Raw genomic sequence first — 21,597 nt, forward strand, 5'->3', positions numbered from 1 at the left:
GTTTGTTGGACGACCACCGACGAACCGACGTGACAGAGGCATTCTAAAGGTGCTCCATACAAAATAACGATTGTTTTTAAATGACGCGATCGCTACTGTAAAATTACGACAGATTGCTCCGCCATGCAGGGATACCAGGTATAATTTTCAAATATCTTCACATTTCATAAAAAAAATGTCTTCATTTTTCTTCAACGGCCAGGATTCTGAATCGGTTATTGATTTTGAGCCAGAATTCTGCCAAAAATTAGTCAGACATCCAGAAAAAAAATTGTCTTCAAAATGAAAAACACGTCTTCACAACATTTTAAATGTCTTCAAAATGAAGATAAATCTTCAAATCTGGCATCTCTGCCGCCATGTTTTCCCACTGAGAAGTCCAAAAAATTGTTTCAAAATCGTTCAACACGGGTCCAACGATGGACGTTCGTTGAACGGTTATTTGGACGTTGTCCAAATTGGTCCAACGAACGTCCTTCATTGGACGATTTTGAAACCAACCGTTCTTAGAGGGTTGAATCAGGACCCGGTAAAGTTCAACCGGGAATTAACCGGAATTCTGGCTGGTTCCAGTTCGTATTCCGGCTTCAGTGACACAACCTATTCTAACTGGAATCGGTTGTGTCACTGAAGCCGGAATACGAGATGGAACCAGCCAGAATTTCGGTTCATTTCCGGTTGAGCTTAACTGGGCTATGCATGTTTTGGGGTGCCCGCCCTGGATGTAGAAATAGCCCGCCAGAACAAGTCCAAAAATAAACGTCAAAATATTCAAAAAAGTGGAAAAAGTTTTGTATTTTAACGTCCAATACGCGTGCATAATTTCCGTTGTACTCTAAAAATCAGATAACGTTTCGATTAATCGATTAACATAGTTGCTAATACATCACACACTCTACCATAATTGTAAAGGTTTTCCGGAATATGGAGGTTTACGAGTTTGAAAAGAGTCTACTCACTCGACTACAAGAAGCACACGACATTCTTAGCGCCCGCGGAATTCCGATAGTGGCATCCGCTGTTCGAAACGAATGGGCTAACTACATTGAAATAGCAATAGAACCAACGGGATGGCAATCACTCTGGCGAATTCCGCGGGTAGTTTGTGAGGAACTTTCAGTTAAATATCCAACCGTCGTGATGGGGACCGTAGAACAGGTTAGTTTGATGTGTTATAATAGATACCGATTGACGCAATATTTACGTTACAGGTGCTGTTTGATGAATTAAAAGCTATATTCCTAATTGAAGCGGTTCAGGATGACGTGCATTTGCCGGACAAACAGATAGTGTCTTTAGAGGAACTTTGGCCGCTGAAGGAGCAGGAAAACAATGCTCTAAATGTTGATCGAACGGCAAATTGTTTAGATCAGTTGAGGTTTTTCTATCAACACATTTGGATGCCGTGGGATAACGACGATGATGACGAACGGAATGACTGGGCTGAAAAACATTTGGAAGGAAGGATCAAATTTTACTATGACTTGAAGAATAAGAGCATGTCGAAGCGATTATCATCGCATATTATGGCTTTGCTGGCCGAGGCTAACTATATTCAAAAAAAGAGAGAGATGCTAGATGCGGAAGAAGAGGAAAACAAAAATCAGTCTGACGATGAGGATTTGCTTCGACAAAATAAAGCCAGTGATTTGATGGAGATTTATCTGAGATTGAACTATATTAAGAACGAAGTTGAAATCTTGGAGAACCCAGCGATGAGAGAAATTTATGAAAAGGTTCGATTTTCGGATGAAATCAGCTATTTTGAAAGATCAAATGTTCATAATGAAGCTTCTGCGGATGTTTTCGTTGTAACTCACATCGGAACAGTGGATCAACAAATCGAATACTTGACCAAAGCGAAGTTGACTATTGATGAGAATAAAGTCGTCCGGATTTGTGATTCCCTCCAGGGGGCTTTAGAAAGGTGCAAACCTTCTGATAAACTTTATTTGCCACCTGGTAGGCATTTAATCAAGTTTCTAGAATACCTCAACAATGGGGGAGCGATAAGGGCAATCAGTCCTGTTCGTTTCGTGGAAATCTTTGAAAGTAAAAAGATGGAGTCGGTTGAAGAGAAAGCTATTATGAGTTCCAAAGATGATAATAGTGTGCTGATTACAGTCGACGGAGATTACTGCTTTGAAAATGTAATGCTGGACTGTATCAATGTTCGTACCGGTGTGCTAGTGAAACGGGGAAATGTCACGTTTAAAAACTGTTACTTTATGGGAGATGCAAATTCAACGACAAAGCAGGGCATTGTTGTTTTCGGTATAATTTCGCTCTGAAGCAAGTGTTGTACGTGTAACTGACATCTCTTATTTTCAGGCAATTCTAGTATTCGTTTCGATGATTGTGTCATAAAGGATTTTTCAGTCGGCATTTATTCGAATCATAATTGTAGGATTCTACTTTCTAACAGTATCATTCACAATTGTATCAACGGCATCGAGGTTCTGCATGGTTGTACTGTTAGTTTTCTTTCGTCCAAAATTAACCAATGCAAAGACTACGGAGTTTCGCTGGAAGTTGATGATCTACAAACCTTCAGCACAGGTGAAACTTGTTGCACTTACAGCGACTACAACCAAATTGAGCGCCCGGAGTTTAAGTTTGAAGGATCGTGCCTTTTTAGTGGCAATGGAAGATCAAATTTCGTGATTTTCAAAAGCAATAATGGTGAATTTAACAATTCGTGCTTTGTCGAGGAGCAGCGTCAGGAAAAATGTCGAGATTCGTTGAACCCCGCTATGGTGGCTAATGTAAGTAGCACTCTTTTCTATACAGCACTTGAAGCCGACAGTTCAGATCACTCTTGGAAACACTTGTCAAGATCCATCGGATCAGACGACCGTGACGGTACGGACGAACTGAACAACGGACATTTAACCGAAAGCATGGACGAAGAAATATGTCAGTCCAGATGTGATCCCGATGAAAAATCTAATTTATTAGAAGGTTTAGTTTTAAGCGAGTGTGAAGAGTCGTCGGATTCTGTGGAGGAATCGCTCGAAATAATAGAGATTAACGATACTGTAATAGATGTTGATTAGTCTAGTTGAATAAAATGGAATGTTTGATTTGTGCTCGTGACATGGGTGTTCTAATATTTCAGAGCTGAATTTAGTAATGTTCCAGATCTTTTGTTCAACTGACTCAAATTGTACACGGTAGCACGTTCTGGGTAAAATAATGGTTATAAAGAGTTTCGTCAATTTAAATTTGACATTTTTTTGAGAAAACGCTAGCAGTCACCTTCAAATTAGTTATGGAATTTGCGCTACGACTTCGTCAAATCAGACACTAACTTAGGCACAGGAGTAAGCTAGCGCCGAATGGCTTGAAATGACTTTTATGCCTCGCTGAAAACCAGTTTTTGGATTGCTGGTGGCCAATTAGCCGAAAACCGGGTTTCATCTAGGTGAAGAAATTGGCCGTTTGTGTTTCCGACCAAACCTCTAGTCCTGCAGTGATATTCCGCAAGAAAAGGAGTGCTGATGAGAATTAATGAAGTCGAAACTTGGTTTAGCCTAACAAATGACGATTGACCATTGGCTCTTTGAAATGATTTTCTCAGTCACTGTGTTTTTTTAGAGTTGAATGCGCAGTGGATCAAATGGTGTCAGGCCATTTGGCATAAGCCCGTTTGGTATACAGTCGTTTGGCATACAGTCAACTGGCATTTGGCGTATCGGGCGTTTGGCATAATAGTCATTTGGTATAAGGGTCATTTGGAATTAGCACGAGAAGATAAGCGCCCTAGCTACATTAGACGGTAGCAAATAGTTTTTTATGATTCTGTCACGTTCGCCCGAATGACATTCGCCCGAAAGCCATTTACCCGAAGGACATTTGCCCGAATGTCACATAAACCCGAATGTCATTCACCCGAATGCCACGAACACCCGAAAGACATTCGCCCGAATGCAACATAAACCCGAATGCCATTCGCCCGAATTCCATATACCCGAAAAACATCGAAATGTCAATCGAAAAAATTTAATTTATTAAGATGAAATACAAATTTTATTACATTTGATGCTATGAAGAAATTAACACTAAAGCTATACCAGTCAAATAGTTAATCCAATCACCTGGTTTGTATGATTTAACTAGGGTTTCCAGTTTTAGGTCCTTTCGTGAGTTCTTTTTAGACTTTTTAGCTGTTGCTACCGCTTGTAGTGTGCGTAAAACATACGTACTAGGGTTTTTCTCTTCAAGCTGCAACTGCTTCAACACACCATAGAATTTCCACGGCTTAACAAATCGTTCCATTTATTGTGCTAGTCTTCCACATTATTGGTGGTTCTAGGAATCTTTGTCGATACATTTTCGAAAACTGACCACGAAGCGGGGGGCAAAGAAGGGTTATCGAGAAACTTTTTGATTAGTTTCCTTCCTACCAAAAATACATTTTTTACTAATATAATCCAAAAAATCGTCGAGAGCCTTTGGACAACTTTTCCTCAATTTTTCGAGTGCCATTGGAATACCTTGATGGGGCAAGAAATCCAAGAAGTTATTGAACTTGTTTGTAAATTAGTTGTATTCGGTGATCTTCCGAATATTTTGTCTGACGACGTTGTTTTATTTTTCTGAAAAAACTTTGGTTTAGATGGAAGAATCATCCGTGAATTAGGTGAAAGAATCATCCTGTCTCGAAATCCAATATTACGTAGAGAGCTATTTGATATATAGAGTCAAGAAATTGCTCTTGTTTTGAAAGAAGGAATCAACCCTTATGTTTGAGTATACCGGGCAAACGAGTGGATCATTAGTTTCTTTGCAAACTTATTTGGCATGCAGATCCAAGGATTTGTCATGTATGAAAGAAGCAATCAACCCCTAATTGTGGGAAAAGAGCTGCTCATGTTTAAAAGAAGGAACCAATCCCTAAGTGTGAGTAAACCGGGCAAACGAGTGGATCACCGGTTTGATTGCGAGCGCTATTTGGTATACAAACTCAAAGAACTGCTCATATTTAAAGAATGAATCAACCCCTATATTTCAGTAAACCAAGTATACCAATGGATCACAGGTTTGCCGAGTAGGGACCTCCGCTTCGGTTCCTCGACCTCGGTAATTGTGACAAAGCCGCATCACACTAGCTTCGTCACATAACATTTATGAGCTACTGTTTACTAACGGTGTTGTGCCAAATGGACTTCCACCATGCAAGATATAATTACTAATTTAATTGATTCAATTCGTTAACGGAACATCTTAATATATATTTACCTCGATCGATGGTGTTTCCGAAAGATTTCTTATTATTTTGTCCGGTTTATCACAAGATTTCACCGCTCGAGCTGACAACTGCGTCCTATATGCATCAGTTTGCACCTGAAGAGCATTTGTGGCGTTGGCAACAGAACCTCAGTGAAGTCAGATAGAACACCTAAAGCGATGTCGCATAGCGACATTGGTCAGTGTACGGTTGACTAATGTGGCTACGCCACATCGCTTTCTGGTGCACTGTCCGACTTCGCTGCCACTCAGTCGGCTTTAAACTAGCTATAGCCCCTATGTTTGAGTAAACCGGGCAAACAAGAGGATCACAGGTTTGCTTATAACTCCGGCGACGGGAGGATCAACGCCTCGTCCAACGGAACCTCAGCGGCTTTGCGCCGCTTCGGATCCTTGGCCTCGGATATGCGGCCAAGCCGCATCACACTAGCTCCGCTGTATAAGCTCACTTGTTATTGTTCAGTTTATGAAACTTTGGTTAAAGATTTCACATTTCCCGTTCGGATTTGGTTTATTTAGGTTAAAATACATCCTATTGGCAAAAAACCGCATTAAAGTCGGACTTCTATCACTAAAGTCACTAAACTAGACAATTACCGATTTTATATTATGCTTGAGTGAATGTGGTATTCGGGTTAATGACATTCGGGCGAGTGGTCCATTCGGGTTTATGGCATTCGGGTAAATGGTCCATTCGTGTTAATGACATTCGGGTAAATGGTCGATTCTGGTAAATGGTTTTCGGGCGAACGTCATTCGGGTAAATGACTTTCGGGCGAATGTCATTCGGGTGAATGTGATAGAACCGGCGTAGCCACATTAGGCGGTGGCAAGTATTTTTCAAATTTATTTATTGCGTTGGAAGCGACAGTACTTCGCAAGTAAACCTGTAATCGCAACATGATTTTCTTAATTTTATAATTAATAAGTATTCGTTTCAGTACAGTGATTATGCCAAATAACCATTATTCCAAATGACTTGTATGCCAAACGGACATTATGCCAAATGACCGTTATGCCAAATGACTTTTATGCCTAATGACCTTATGCCAAACGACCTTATTCGGTCGATTGGTCTTCTCCAAGAGCAGAGGCTAATATCTCTCAAGTATTTAATAAAATAAAATAGGTTTTACACCATTCATTTCCACTATGTGCATTGTGAAAGGGAGATTGGGAGTTTTAGTAGAACTAACAAACAACAAAGTCCGAGTCTCAAAACGTGAGCTAGTTGTAGTATTGGATGAAGAATTCCTTTAGCTTGACTTTTACCAGAAGTGGAAAATGTTAATATAAACCACAACTATGGTGAAAATTGTTGGTAAAGTCTAAAGAGTGAGTCTAGTTATGTAAGGTATGCTAGCTAAGCTCGATGGACTATCCAAGTCAGTCTTGGATCACATACGTTTGGAGCATCAAATGTAGCTTCAAGCTGTTCTCAACCCCGATTTGGCAGTTTTTACGACGCCACCCACGTTAAGGCTTGGTAAGGCCAAACTAGAGTAGAAGGGGGTACATTATGGTTGTTTGACGTATCCTTGATGGTCACATCATTAGCGTTTCTGTATTAAAATCGTCAGACAGTCTTTGTTGATTATAAGCTGAAGGAATATGTATAAAGTGGTATATAATGTCTTTTTCCCCTCAGATAAAGGGTGTTCAATAAAAAATGAGATTGATTTCAATACCTTTCTGTAATTAAAGTAAAGAGCGTATTGTTTCCCACCAAGAGAATTGCTCTCTGGACTCCCTAGAAATGGATGGCATGTTTATTTTCGGTCGGATGCTGTCAGTTCAACCGAAGATGGAGTCGAAACCGCAAGCACTCCGCGAGCATGTTGTACGGTTTTACAAAACGTACTGTCATCGGGGGAAAAAGTTTACGGTAGACCATTTTCGAGACGAAAACGTGCTCGTGAGTACAGTTTACCGGATCCTGCAATCCCTGAGCGTGGAGCGGAAGGCCGGTAGCAACCGTTCGGTGAAGATATTGACGAAGAAGAAGAAGGAAGTGTTGAAAAAACTGTTCGACAACAAGGATGGAACCAGTTTGCGTGATGCCGGTCGAAAATATCACTGCTCCCATGCCTTGTTTCACTGAACCCTCAAGATAGAGGACATCATCTATAGGAAGAAGACTCGGTCCCCCAAGTACACGGAGGAGCGGATAACGATCGTGAAATCGCAGTGCCCGTGGATGACGAATAACTACCGCGGGACATCGTTTCGTGCTGGACGACGAAAGTTACTTTCCGCTCTCGAGACCCACATTCCAGAAATGACAGCTACTATTCCAGCGACAAGTCGGCTACACCCCCTGAAATAAAACATAAATTTAAGCAAAAATTTGAAAAAAAAAGTTATGCTGTGCATCGCCATATCGAACAGAGGGATTTCAAAGCCGTGGTTCAAGCCGAGCGGTCTGGCCACAACTCAACAAGTGTACCAGGAGGAGAGTCTTGAGAAAATTCTTCGGCTATTCTTAAAGGAGCATCATGCGGATGGGAAGTACGTCTTCTGGTCGGACAAGGCGTCTTCCTATTACGCCAAGAAGATGCTGGAGTATCTTGAGTAGAAAAGTTGACCACCAGGATCCGTAAGTGTATCCGAAAGATACAATCGACTTACGACGTCGACATGGTATCGAGTTTTAAAAGACGGATTGAGACACTTACTACCACTGAAATGGAATCTGTAAAGAGCACTAACACATATATTATAATTCCTGCTAAAACATCAGGAACTGTATGGGAAGGTGCTGGGCCTGTGGTCTTCGACTGGCATGGTCCATACTCTTTGGTTCGGATGTCTCCATGGCTGGTTGGAAGACGTCTGTTCCTACTTATAAGTGGATAAATCAATTCGCTTGGGTGGGAGGAAGTGTGGACCCTATCTACTGTCGACTCTTTTCACTTTGGGTATGAGGCTAGTTCAGGAAAGGAGTGCATGACTGGTCCCTAAGAGAAAGTCTAAGAGAAATTCAGGACTTGTTATTTTGATGATTTATATCGGCCAAGCACACCGGCTCTTGGAAATGCTGAATAGCCTTATTCGACTTAAGTTTGCGGTGATCGTGGAAAATAACTCATGTACTTTATAGGCAGAAATTCTCTTTGTAAAACTTTAAAATGCCTTAATCCGTCTAGTTACTCAACAAAACAACAGAAAACAAAAATTTGCCTGATCCATATCCGAATATTTATCAATATAACTAGAATATGGATAATTGAATAATTCTGCTGTAAGATGAAAGTGAAACAGCACAGTTCTAGGAAAAAGCATTCGCGAGTAAAGACTAACACTGCTAGTATTTTTACCGTATCAATTAATAGTCGATTGATCTGCTTCGGACCTAGGAGACAAAATAAGTTTAGAAAGAAATAGTCCACCACCCAACAGCATAAATCCCTGCTAATACGGGAGCAACGGTACGCTCACCGTAGATCCTACCAACTCGAATAAAAATGTGAATGGTGAAAACACGAGCACCTGCTTCCCAGTGCTGGTCCCGTCAGGAAAAGTTCCGCTTAGCTGTGATACGCCCCCGCGGCTGCTGGTGTGAGAGATCCTGCTTCTTCTCGGGTAAGCTCGTACGATAACTCAGTCCGGAACTGTCCGCTGTTTGTATATCTCTGCAACAATGCCGTCGGAAGTTATGGAAACATCTCCGCGATTAACCAAGAAGACTTGATCGGAATAGAATTCAGAAGAGAAGGTGGTGCAGTTAACACGGACCAGCCCTCGTCTAGCCTCCACTCTACCGCCTTTGACATCAAATCAAAAGCAATGGCCATCCAGTGGAACACAAATGGCCTGTGAGGATACCTTGGCGACCTGCAAAAGATTATTGCTAAGACTCAGCCCATCTGCCTGGAGTCACAGGAGACACACATCCGGAATCAGACGGATCCGGCATCGTGGTTTGGACACCGGTTTTCGTAGGACGCCGCCAACGGGGCTAACATCTACTGGACGGTGGGCCTGACCACTCGGGTTGATACACCATCCTGACCGTTATCTTTGGATACCGAACCAATAGTCACCGCCCGGAGGATCGAATATCAAGCTCAGTGCACCATCATATCCCTGTATATTTCCGGCGGAACTCGGAATGTGGGTTGCAAACTCCAACGGTTCATGGGCCAAGTTGAGACCCCATTCATCATGATGTGGGGGTTACGTCTGTGCAATAGAACAGGAAACGACATCGCCGGAGTAGTCGAAAACAACGACGTCGTCGTTCTCAGCAAAGGCAGCTCAACATTTATCCGCGGACAGACGGAATCCGCCATCTACGTCACTATCTGCTCGGAAGTGTTGGCAGGATGTAGTTTGTAGGTGGACTGTTCTTGCCGACCCACGTACGCCCAGACGCCAACCTGCAACGAAGAGACCGTTGACGACCTTATAAATCGGGACAAGTCATAGACTTTGAACGAACTCATCAAAACCTTCAATAGGGCTGCTGTTTCCTACATTCCCAAGACAAGTGGTAACCATACCCGACAAGCATTGCACTGATGCTGCCCAAAAATCAAGAGAGCCACCAGGGCACACCGAACTGTGAGCTTCCGTGGACGACCCACACCGAAACCAGCGAGCTGATGACTTCAGAAAGGCCCGGATAGCGATGAAAGAGGCAGCTAGGTAGGCACTTCGCTTCCCTCCCAGCTGGTAAGTAAAGGGCGGAGAACAGGCCATGGCACGCGCTGAAAGCGTAATTACACACTCCTGAAACACAAAGCACATTGCAACAGGAAGGCCGATCCTGCTTGACGGGCGGTCGTTCCCTACCGTAAGGAACCGAACCCTGGGAATAATCATGAATCGTCAGTTCACTTTCGCGCCACACTTCCGGTGGATCAAAGCCGACTACTGGAGCCGGCTGGAACTAATCAAAATAATCAACTTTCGGCGGCACAAGCGCTGCAATATTCACACTGCATTGAACATTAGCCAGGTGCTAGTCCACACTAAGATATTCTACGGGATTGAGCGAACGTTCGCGCTGCCTGTGGCCTGCTAACCAGCAAGCCTGCTGATTCTACCCCTTGGATTGGTGGATGTATCTACCACCGATCACCCGCTTATGCTGAGCACGTGACAGGACCTGGCACGCCCGCGTATTCAACCTGAACACAAGTCTATACTGTCAGAACTGAGGGCCAGTGCTGCTGGTAGTGAAGCCAGAGCCAAATACAACCGACTGATGGCCACCACCGACCAGGAGAAAATACCTGGCCAATAACCCGAGCATACTATTTTTTGGTATTCATACCAAAACTTGGTATTAAGTGATTATCATACCTGATTGTGGTATTAAGCAGGTATTGAAGAAACATTTTTCAATACCTGTTTAATACCTCAATGAGGTATAATACTTTATTTTAGTATTATTTATGTATTCCAGTGATATTTGCATATACCAAATCAATACCTTATTGAATACCTCCATAGAATAAATTTTGATATTGGAAGGATGAAAAATGTTTTATTATTATTCAGGTATTATAATAATTCGTTTCAATATCAAATAGTCAGAACATGTCTGTGTTATTATTTTTGGTTTTTTACCTCTTATGTAGAGCTTATTAACACCATATTGTGGTATACAGTCCAGAGCTCAAAAAAATTGACATCGCTGCATGAACTTGAAAGAAAACGAAATTCAATTCATGCCCGCTACGATGAATGAAATTTTTTATTCGTTTCCGTCGTCATTCGTTCTCCCGACGCAGCGCTTTCAGGTACGGACATGTTCGGTTTCAGAAGCAAAGTGAATTTTATTTCTATGCTAGCTCTGAGAGGGATTATTGAGCAAAAGTGCACCAGATATAGATTACGCAGTTCACTTATGCTCGAAAATGTAGAAGATGGTAACTTCTGCCTTCAAACTGTCGACATAATAACAAATGAATGCTTTGGTTGGTGAATGAATTTATATTTCCTCTGCACTCAAGCGTTCGATTCTGCATGAAATTTCAGTCAGTTGGAAAGTGAATGAATGAGGGAAGCGTTGAATCTGAATGTCGGTTTCAGTAAATGCAAGCAGAAATAGGTAGCTGATTTTGAAATTTCGTAGCACTGATACAGTCATTGGTATGGAATACCTGAATCTTGTATTCCGCAGTTATTTTCTTCTGCTCGGGTTCTGACGCGTCCCACGCGACTCGTAGCTTATTGTCGAACATTGTCGCTAACATTTGTTCTCCAAGCCCATCCGCCAGCCAGTCCTAGTGCTTCAAGACTTCATCGTTTTTGATGCAGGTGTTGATCATCTTTCTCGTGTTGGCTGCATTCTTTTGACCAGCCTTCGGTATGTTGCACAGGTTTTCAACGTGCCTGTCAACGGCACGTTTATAGTCGCATCATTGTGTGGGTACCAACTATGTGGCATCATAGTCATTGTTATTGGTCAATGATACCTGCTGCTCGCCCAATGAGGCTACTTTGCGTAGGATCCATTAAAGATCGGCAAGGGTGTTTGCAGCGGGGGTAGATTGCGGGGTCTGCCTTAGCGACTTCCGCCTTCATCATTATATCGATCCGCATGCACAACTAAAAGGCAATATCGTAAAGTGACTCGAGTTCGATGTAACTCGATTTCTTCCTTTTGACAATTTGTAGAGTGCGGTAGCTCGTAGATCTAGATCTGAATTTGGATACCATTGCACTACTGACAACTGTTTTCTGTCATCTTCTGGTGAAGCTGGAGAAAATAAATATTTCTAATTCATATTCTCTGGCTCACCAATTTTGGTGTCATCTATTGTCAGAACAGGAACTTGAAAATTACGAACAGCACGCAGAAATTTATTTATGCATCGGTAGCATACTTTTCTATCTGCCTCTCGTTTCTTCTGCTGTAAATTTTATGCATTGGACTTATTCGGTCTATCCACTCATTGAATGCTTACTAGAAGTATATGCACATTTTTATTTCTCAGTGAGGATAATATTGACCGCCAGGCTAGGGGCAGACTTACTTTTACTGCCACCTATTGCAGCAGGAGCACCCTCCATAGCACTGGGTAGTCCTTACACTTCAACTTGATCAAGCATTACCCACTTATCATAATCAGCATGTCATTGTACGAGGGGCCAAAAAGGAGTTGGGCGACCGGTAAGCAATTTCGCTTGCACGTATCATGGGGATGTTCAAGAATCTCCTTCCAATAACAAGATCATATGAATAAGTCGCAATGCAAGCCGTTGATGTGAAAGGTAACCCCAATAGGTGGGGAGAAGAGCCCGCCCAATGTCCACGAAATGTTAATAACAGGGAGCTAGCGACTCTACTCTCCCTGTCCAAATCGCTTCGATCAGGTACCCTGATGGTCCCTCCCAATCCCCTTTCGTTATATTTTTTTTCAATTTGTTTATTTGATAAGGCACGTATGCGTTAGCTTAAAGGTGCCATTTTTTCATTGTTTTACATTTTGAATTTCTTAAAACTAGGGGGTTACACATTTCAATATTATTTTGTTTTATATAATGAAACTAAAAAAAAAAACTTTGCAGCTAACTTATACATATAAAAGAGGGTATAATATAATATTCGTAAGATTTGGGGGACGGGTCATTTTGTGTGTTCTTTGTATAGTAATTCACTTTATGATTTTTAGAAGGGAGATTGTAGGAGAAATTAATTATTAACTAAGCGGAACATTTTACAAGCTTATTAACTAGAAATAACTAGAAAGAGTGGTTCAAGATTAAGGAGAATTAATTAGGGCTATTTTAAAGTAGTGGTACTGTTGGGCATTCCTAACGAGATTAAATATTGATCAACTAAAACTAAGCACTTAAGTTTTGGGAATATATTCAAGGGGAGAAGGGGGTGAAGTCATACATCTGTGTATCAGAGACATGGGAGGGAGAGCGGTCAAGGCTGAAGGGGGGGGGGGGGGGGGGGTGAGATATAAACTTTCAGTTTCCGGCATCAGGAATTAACGGCCAGGATTACAGATTCGAACGGATTGATCAACTAACACTAGAAGATAGGGGGGCACATAAGTTTTGGGAAGATATTCAAGGGGAGAAGGGGTGAAGTCATACATCTGTGTATCAGAGACATGGGAGAGAGGGTGGACAAGGCTGAAGGGGGGGAATATAAACTTTCAGTTTCCGGCATCAGGAATCAACGACCAGGATTACAGATTCGAACGGATGTATCAAGTATTGGGACGCCGGGCGGTTTTCCTCGAGCCGGCAGGGGTTCCTCCAGACGATTTCGTAGTACGGCTCAGATACGGATCGGAAACACACCGCGCTGCGCGTGTGATGTTTTACTGTAGATCTCGTGTTGCTGGTTCATTCGACAGATGTTTTGTCTCGTCTTGGAGTCGTATCAAACCATCGTTGGGGTACGGTAGGCGGAAGAGGGCACTTCTGGGAATGATAAGAGAAAAGATAGGGGTATTTAAATTTGGATATTGATGGTTTTGAGGAACGTGTATATAAGGGACATGTAGAGAATATCGCGGCTTGCTAGTACATCTCGAACCGGGACATTGGGTGATCTTCCTCGGGCCCGAAGGGAATCGAATAGTTGAGATCTGGCAGAACAGTACTCGGCGCATGCCCAAACAACATGTTCGATTTCGTGATAACCGTTGCCACAAGCGCAGATACCGCTATCCACGAGCCCAATACGCCGGAGATGTGCGTCCAGCGTGTAGTGATTGGACATGAGCCGAGACATCACGCGAATGAAATCCCGACCCACATCCATCCCTCTGAACCAAGGCTTCGTCGATACCTTAGGGATTATCGAATGTAGCCTTCCCAGTTCACCATTGCTCCATGAAGTTTGCCAACTTTCGAGGGTTCTCTGATGAGTGATACTGAAAAATTCGCTGAAGCTAATTGGTCTTTCATATATGTCACCTTGTAAAGCGCCCGCCTTAGCTAAAGAGTCCGCTTCTTCATTACCTGGAATGGAGCAATGCGAGGGAACCCAAACTAAGGTAATCTTGTACGATCTTACAGACAAAGCACGCAGGCGCTCCCAGAAAATATGGAATGTGCTTTCTAGGTTTCATTGAACGGAGAGCCTCGATTGAGCTGAGGCTGTCCGAGACAATAAAGTAATGATCGGTGGGCAAAGTATCAATGATCCCAAGGGTATACTGAATAGCAGCAAGTTCTGCGACGTAAACTGAAGCAGGATCATTGAGTTTGAATGAGGCGGTGAGGTTTTGATTGAATATACCGAAGCCAGTGGAGCCGTCGAGGCTTGACCCGTCGGTGTAAAACATCTTGTTGCAGTCGACTTCTCGAAATTTACTATGAAAGATGCTTGGGGTCACTTGCGGACGTATGTGATCCGGGATTCCACGAATCTCGTCTTTCATGGATATGTCGAAGAATACAGTTGAATCAGAAGCATGAAAGAGATTGACACGGTTGGGATAGTATGAAGAAGGATTGATATTTTGTGCCATGTAATCGAAGTACAAGGACATAAAACGGGTTTGAGAATTGAGCTCGACAAGCCTTTCGAAATTTGCAATTACTAACGGGTTCAAGATATCGCATCGGATGAGCAATCGATATGAGAGTTCCCAAAATCGATTTTTCAGCGGAAGGACGCCCGCCAGCACTTCTAAACTCATCGTATGTGTCGAGTGCATGCAACCCAAAGCAATACGCAAACAACAATATTGGATTCGCTCTAGTTTGATGAAATGTATGTTCGCAGCGGAGCGGAAACAGAAACTCCCGTACTCCATCACCGACAATGTTTGGTACAGCCTGATCAGGTCTCCTGGGTGGGCACCCCACCATGTTCCGGTTATTGTACGGAGAAAGTTAATCCTTTGCTGGCACTTCTGTTTCAGATACCTAATGTGACATCCCCAGGTTCCTTTAGAGTCGAACCAGACCCCGAGGTATTTGAAAGTTGAAACCTGAGCAATAGTTTGACCCATTAATTGAAGCTGTAGTTGCGCTGGTTCACGCTTCCTTGAAAATACGACTAGCTCAGTTTTCTCCGTGGAGAACTCGATACCTAGCTGGAGGGCCCAAGCAGACAAATTGTCCAAGGTATCTTGCAATGGTCCTTGCAGATCGACGGCTTTGGGACCTGTAATAGAGACCACACCGTCATCTGCAAGCTGCCTTAGCGTGCAGGAATTGACAAGACATTCGTCAATGTCATTCACGTAAAAGTTATAGAGTAGGGGGCTTAGACATGAGCCCTGGGGAAGACCCATGTAGCTAATTCGTGATGTCGATAAATCACCATACGAAAAATGCATATGTTTTTCAGACAGCAAGTTTAGCAAAAAGTTGTTTAGAGTCGGTGAAAGACCATGCTGGTGCAGCTTCTCAGAAAGAATTTTGATAGAAACTGAATCAAAAGCCCCCTTTATATCTAGGAAAACTGATGCCATCTGCTCTTTGCTAGCATAAGCCATTTGAATTTCTGTTGAGAGCAACGCAAGACAATCGTTGGTCCCTTTGCTTTTGCGGAAACCAAATTGTGTAGCTGACAGTAAGCCATTTGCTTCAACCCAATTATCGAGGCGAAACAAGATCATTTTCTCGAACAACTTTCGGATACAGGACAGCATTGCAATCGGTCGATACGAGTTGTGGTAGGAGGCTGGTTTTCCTGGTTTTTGAATGGCGATGACCTACACTTGGCTCCAGTCATGAGGGACAATATTACCCTCAAGAAAATTATTAAATAAATTCAACAAGCGTCTCTTGGCAGAGTCTGGCAGATTCTTTAACAAGTTAAATTTGATTCTGTCTGGCCCTGGGGCTTTATTGTTACATGATAAGAGAGCAAGTGAGAACTCCACCATCGAAAACGGTGTTTCGTTCGCGTTATTGTGAGGGGACGCGGCGCGGTAGATCTTCTGTGCCGGGGCGGAATCCGGACAAACCTTCTTGGCAAAATCGAATATCCAACGGTTTGAATATTCCACGCTCTCATTGGTACTGTTTCGGTTTCATAAGCGCCGGGCCGTACTCCAAAGAGTGCTCATCGATGTTTCTCTCGTTAGTCCGTCGACGAACCGGCGCCAGTAGCTACGTTTTTTGGCTTTTATCAAACTCTTCATGCGCGTTTCCGCCATCGCGTACTGTCGGTAGCTAGCTGGCAGCCCGTCGTCCCGGAAGGTCTTATACGCAGCGGCCTTCTCCGCGTACACGTCTGAGCACTCTTTGTCCCACCATGGATTGGGAGGACGCCCGCGTGAATTCGCGTCTGGTACGCGTTTAGTCTGAGCTTGAATCGCGGTATCGAGAATCAAGCCAGCCAGGAACCCGTACTCTTCCTCCGGAGGAAGCTCTTGTGTCGATTCTACTTTTTCGGATATCGCGGACGCGTAGCTCTTCCAATCAATATTTCGTGTGAGGTCATACGAAACATTGATTGTATTCGGTGGCCCTGAACCGTTAGCAATATTAATTACGATTGGCAGATGGTCGCTGCCGTGGGGATCAGAGACTACATTCCACATGCAATCTAACCGCAGCGATGTCGAGCAGAGGGACAGATCTAAGGCGCTCGGTCGCGCTGGAGGGACAGGAATCCGTGTCATTTCACCCGTATTCAAAATAGTCATATTGAAGTTGTCGCAAAGCTCATGGAGTAGGGTAGATCGATTATCGTCATGAAGGCAACCCCATGCCGTACCGTGGGAGTTAAAGTCACCTAAAACTAGCCTCGGTGCGGGGAGGAGTTCCGCAATATCGCAAAGCCGTCGGTGGCTAACTGAGGCTCTAGGGGGGATGTAGGTGGAAGCAATGCAAAGTTATTTGCCTTTAATTCTGGTTTGGCAAGCGACAACTTCAATGCCTTGTGTCGAGGGGAGGTCGATCCGATTGAAAGAATAGCACTTTTTGATCCCCAAAAGTACTCCTCCGTAAGAGTCTTCTCGATCCAAGCGAATAATATTAAAATCGTGGAAGTGTAGGGTTATTTCTGAAGTGAGCCATGTCTCGCATAGGGCAAATGCATCGCATTTCAAATTATTTAGTAAGATTTTAAACGAATCGATTTTCGGGATAATGCTTCTGCAATTCCACTGTAGAACAGTGATTAAATCCTTGACCTCGTTCGATGAATTAGCCATCGAAGGATACAATCGCTGAAAGGAGGGGCCATTTCGCAGTGAACTGCATCAAGAATGTTTTTACTGCGGGGAGAAAGCTTATCAAGATACTTTTAAGGGGGTCAGAAATGTTTAACGCTGTAAGAATACGGTCCACAATGTCAGAGAAATTTATTAAGCCAGCACTGTTTTCTTTCTCTGGCTGAGATATGGGAACACTTGGGGTTTTTGATGTTCCTGGAAGTGCTGGGAACTCCTTTTCTGAGCTCAGGTTACTGAGACCGGGAGCGACTTGCTTCGGTTTTACAACAGTACTTCCTTGAGTAGTCATTTTAGGGGGACCATGAAGAGACACCTTCTGGCCTTTACGACGAAGCTTGGAAGAGGAAATGTTCTTCCTTTTTCTACTACTTCTAGGCACAGCAGAAGATGTTCCCTCCTGGGGTTCATCACAGTCGCCTTCGTCAGTAGACAAGCTGGTAAAGATGTTCGTAGAGACAGGTGGCGTAGCTATCTTAAGCATTTCTGCAAAAGATCGCTTAGAGCGTCCCTGAAGGGAACGCTTAAGATTTTCCTCGCGCAGTTTGTACGCGGGACATGAAGGGAGATCATGTGGGTTTCCCCCACAGTAGAGACACTTTTCGACATCTCTACCACAGGAATCATCCGCATGATTCCCACCGCATTTCCCACAGCGGGCTTTATTGCTACAATGGGAGGCTGTGTGTCCCAATTGTTTGCAATTAGTACAGTTCATGACCCGCGGCACAAAGAGGCGAACAGGTAGACGAACCTTGTCAAAGAGGAGGTAATTAGGCAGGGCAGAGCCGGCGAAGGTCACCCGATAAGAGTCTGAGTTGACGTATGTTTTCTTCCCGTCAGCTGCGACTGATGCTGAATGCAAACGTTTGCATTCCAGTATCTTCACTGGCTTAAGCATGGGGTCTTTGAAACAGCCAGTCCCATATTTTAGCAGGTCCTCGCAATTCAGACTCGAATCGGAAACGACCCCACTGACTTCAACCCTGCTAGTTGGAATATACACCCTGTACTCCCTCGTAAAGGGCTCGTAGCCAGCAATATCATTTGCCTGAGTTGAACTGTTAACAACCACCCGAAGCTTATCAGGGCGAATTTTCGATATTTCTGTCACGGCCGAATACCGGTCTGTCAGAACGCGAGAAATCTGCAACAGATTCAAACACTTTTTTTCTTTGGACCGAAAGAAGATCACAAATGGCCCGGTGACCGAGCTCGGATATACTTTGAGCCGGGGAGCCGATTTTGTTTCGACGTCCATCTCACCTTGAGACGAACCGCTGTCAGGGGAAGTCATTTTTGCACGGGCCTATTGCCCAGTGCACGTTATTAAGACAACCAAGAAGGGGAAACGAAAACTAATACTTAGCTTGTGTAGGTAACGGTATCCAGACGGCTTACTAGAAGAACACTGCTTCACTTCACTGACCGGCTAACGGTACAGAAACAGAAACACAAAAGGGAAAAAATACTGAAACCTCAACTAGGCGTAGAGTGTGCAAATAACCTTGAACGCGGATTAACACTATTTGTCGCTATAGAGTGTACGGACCGATGACAAAAGACTTCTATCTCGACTGAGTGCTCGATAACGAATGACCTTTCGTTATATGAAATTTATTACATATTATGTGGAGGAATTTGATGTAATTGATCATTTACCTTTATCCATATATAGCAGATACCATGTGACTGTAATAAATAAATTTCTCCATGTTCAGTCGACGTCATCTTTGGTGCTGAGCACAGTATTGTTTCCTATATTTTGAAACAAAAAAAGGAAAAGAAAAAGAAAGAAAAAAAAGAATATGGAGGAATCACTTCGAAATGGGCAAGAAGAAAAACAATTCCTTAAGTTTTCCTATGGTGCTGAAAATGCTACAATATACCTATAATCTGCACTGGGCATGATAATTTTACTCACCAAATTATACATGGTGTTTTTATTGTACCTACATGAATGTATTTCTTGTCACACGCATTTGAGATCTTCCTCGCACCCCTGTTATTACCTAAAGCTCGACGCGACTCTGGACAGGGCATTTGTAATAAATTACGTAACTTCAGACTTTTCGTTGCGTGTAAGACGTCAAAACCCCACAAAAAACTTGCCCTACATTCAATAAAACGTCGAACAAAGTGGATCAGCGTTGGGCGTTTGTTGAACAAACGTTTCTGCGAAGGAGTGCAAAGTTGATGCAAAAATGAAAATTAAATGCATTTTCTCTAATTTGATACAAATTGTTATACAAGGAAACAGGAAGACACTAAAACAGCACATGGCTTAATTTCCCAATTTAATTCATTGTAAGACGACAGACGCTACATGACTCCTTTTTAGATACATAGAAACATATTCTAAACTGATATGGACTTATTTGCTTGATAGACACATGTATTAGAACATCGTTAATCATTTATTTATGTTCATTATTTGTAGAAACGCAAAAGCATGGAGGAGTGATTATGTGTAGCCCTGTAATAAATCTTTCTGATAAGCGAATATATGATGGCAACCTGGTGCGTATGTTACGTTTCATGCGTTATGCTATAAATATAACGGTTCGTATTGACAGCTGTTTTACTGACGCTTCTAGTTTTTACACTACTGATATCTAAACAAAGTTGTATATTAAAACGAGTATAGTTTTTGATAATAAACTACATAGTATACAAGTGTTTTGTTCGCGATTATTGTCTGTCCCGAGGTTTATCCCATTTCTACCACAAATAAAAATCTGGATAATGGCTGCTAACCAAGCGGAGGAAACTTTTGACCAAGCCGAAGTAAGTTTGTCTCCACCGGTAGTACGGTCGGTGGCTGGTATACCAGTTCTCATTTCTATAAACAGTTCGATGAAGACGACTTGGGAGAGGTTCAGATCGAATCCACTGCTGGACGGAAACGTCTGTTTAGCAAGGAATTACGGTGCATGATGTACGGATTCGGAGATGATCAGAACCCTTACACGGAAAGTGTAGATTTACTAGAGGATCTGGTGATTGAGTTCATTACTGAAATGACACATAGGTTGGTTCCTTCCTAATTACTAGCAGTTATGGATTTTAAATTTTGATAAATTTCAGAGCAATGGAAATCGGACGAACGGGGCGTGTCCAAGTTGAGGACATCATATTTTTGGTGAGAAAGGACGCTCGAAAGTATTCTCGTGTGAAGGATCTACTCACGATGAATGAAGAACTGAAACGTGCACGGAAGGCTTTTGATGAAATTAAATACGTTGGAGCTGAAGCGAAACTCAAGTGAAAATAAGTGTAGTTTTTTTTTGCAAAATGGTTCACGAATACAATCAGCCATATTCTGCATTACGACGGATCGTTTTCGCAAACGAATGTGATTTGCTCTCAATAACAACAGAAAAAAGCAAATGGGAGTTGGGGGTAATTGTTTACTTTAGCTACTTTTCCCCCTGTAAGTGGAAAACATGTTTTCCTTTCGTGAATATGCTAGTTTAGTGTTGCAGATTCATAAAAAAGAGCCGGAAAGCGAAAATTTTCAATAATTTATTAATGAGACTAAAAATAAGTTCTACCTACTAACCTTGCACATAGGGTTATTGTGCTTCCGAAAGTAAGGTTTTTGGCGAAGCTAGTTTGATGCGGCTACGCCGCATAGCCGAGTCCAAGGATCCGAAGCGGCGCAAAGCCGCTGAGGATCCGCTGGACGAGGCTTTCTTTGTACTTCTCGCAAGCAAACCTGTGATCCACTCGTTTGCCCGGTATACTCAAACATAGGGGCTATCCCTAGTTTAAGTCCGACTGAGCGGCAGCGAAGTCGGACAGCACCCAATTGAAACGATGTGGCGTAGCCACATTAGGCAGTGACAATAATTTAATTTTTGCCGATGAATACAATCCTATTGTTACTAAATAAAACATTGTTAATGCCTAATGTGGCTACGCCACATCGTTTCAATTCGGTGCTGTCCGACTTCGCTACCGCTCAGTCGGACTTAAACTAGAGGTAGCCCCTATGTTTGAGTATACCGGGCAAACGAGTGGATCACAGGTTTGCTTGCGTTTCCGATGACGAGTACGAGGACTACGGCTACATTAAACTAGCTTCGCCAAAAACCTTACTTTCGGGAGCACAATATCCCTATGAACAAAGTTATTAGGTACAACTTACTTTAAAGCTAATTAATGAATTATTAAAAATTTTCGCATTCCGCCTCTCTTTTATGAATCTACAACACTAAACTAGCATATTCACGAAAGA

The 21,597-nt window shown here is 42.8% G+C and overlaps 2 protein-coding genes across 4 annotated transcripts; both read left to right on the forward strand.

Annotated features, from left to right (window-relative positions):
- The first annotated feature begins 746 nt into the window (after nt 1-746).
- On the forward strand, nt 747-20,020 carry LOC131678682 (protein nessun dorma). Of its 3 annotated transcripts, XR_009303721.1 has the most exons (5): nt 748-1,158; nt 1,212-2,274; nt 2,332-2,765; nt 19,798-19,877; nt 19,934-20,020. XR_009303721.1 is itself a non-coding variant. In XM_058958927.1 (4 exons), the coding sequence occupies exons 1-4, from the start codon at nt 925-927 to the stop codon at nt 19,819-19,821; spliced, it is 1,755 nt and encodes a 584-aa protein (XP_058814910.1). In that variant the 5' UTR covers nt 748-924; the 3' UTR covers nt 19,822-19,934. The 3 variants fall into 3 exon arrangements, 2 of the variants coding, with proteins under 2 accessions (XP_058814908.1, XP_058814910.1); XM_058958927.1 differs by having other exon boundaries at nt 19,798-19,934; XM_058958925.1 differs by lacking the exons at nt 19,798-19,877; nt 19,934-20,020 and having other exon boundaries at nt 747-1,158; nt 2,332-3,120.
- LOC131678684 (transcription initiation factor TFIID subunit 13) lies at nt 20,011-20,631 on the forward strand. The gene is made up of 3 exons (XM_058958930.1): nt 20,011-20,144; nt 20,210-20,388; nt 20,445-20,631. Exons 1-3 carry the CDS (start codon nt 20,103-20,105, stop codon nt 20,623-20,625), a joined length of 402 nt encoding a protein of 133 aa, XP_058814913.1. The 5' UTR covers nt 20,011-20,102; the 3' UTR covers nt 20,626-20,631.
- The last annotated feature ends 966 nt before the right edge of the window (nt 20,632-21,597 follow it).

The sequence above is a fragment of the Topomyia yanbarensis genome, chromosome 2 (assembly GCF_030247195.1).
Source record: "Topomyia yanbarensis strain Yona2022 chromosome 2, ASM3024719v1, whole genome shotgun sequence".
NCBI lineage: Eukaryota > Metazoa > Arthropoda > Insecta > Diptera > Culicidae > Topomyia > Topomyia yanbarensis.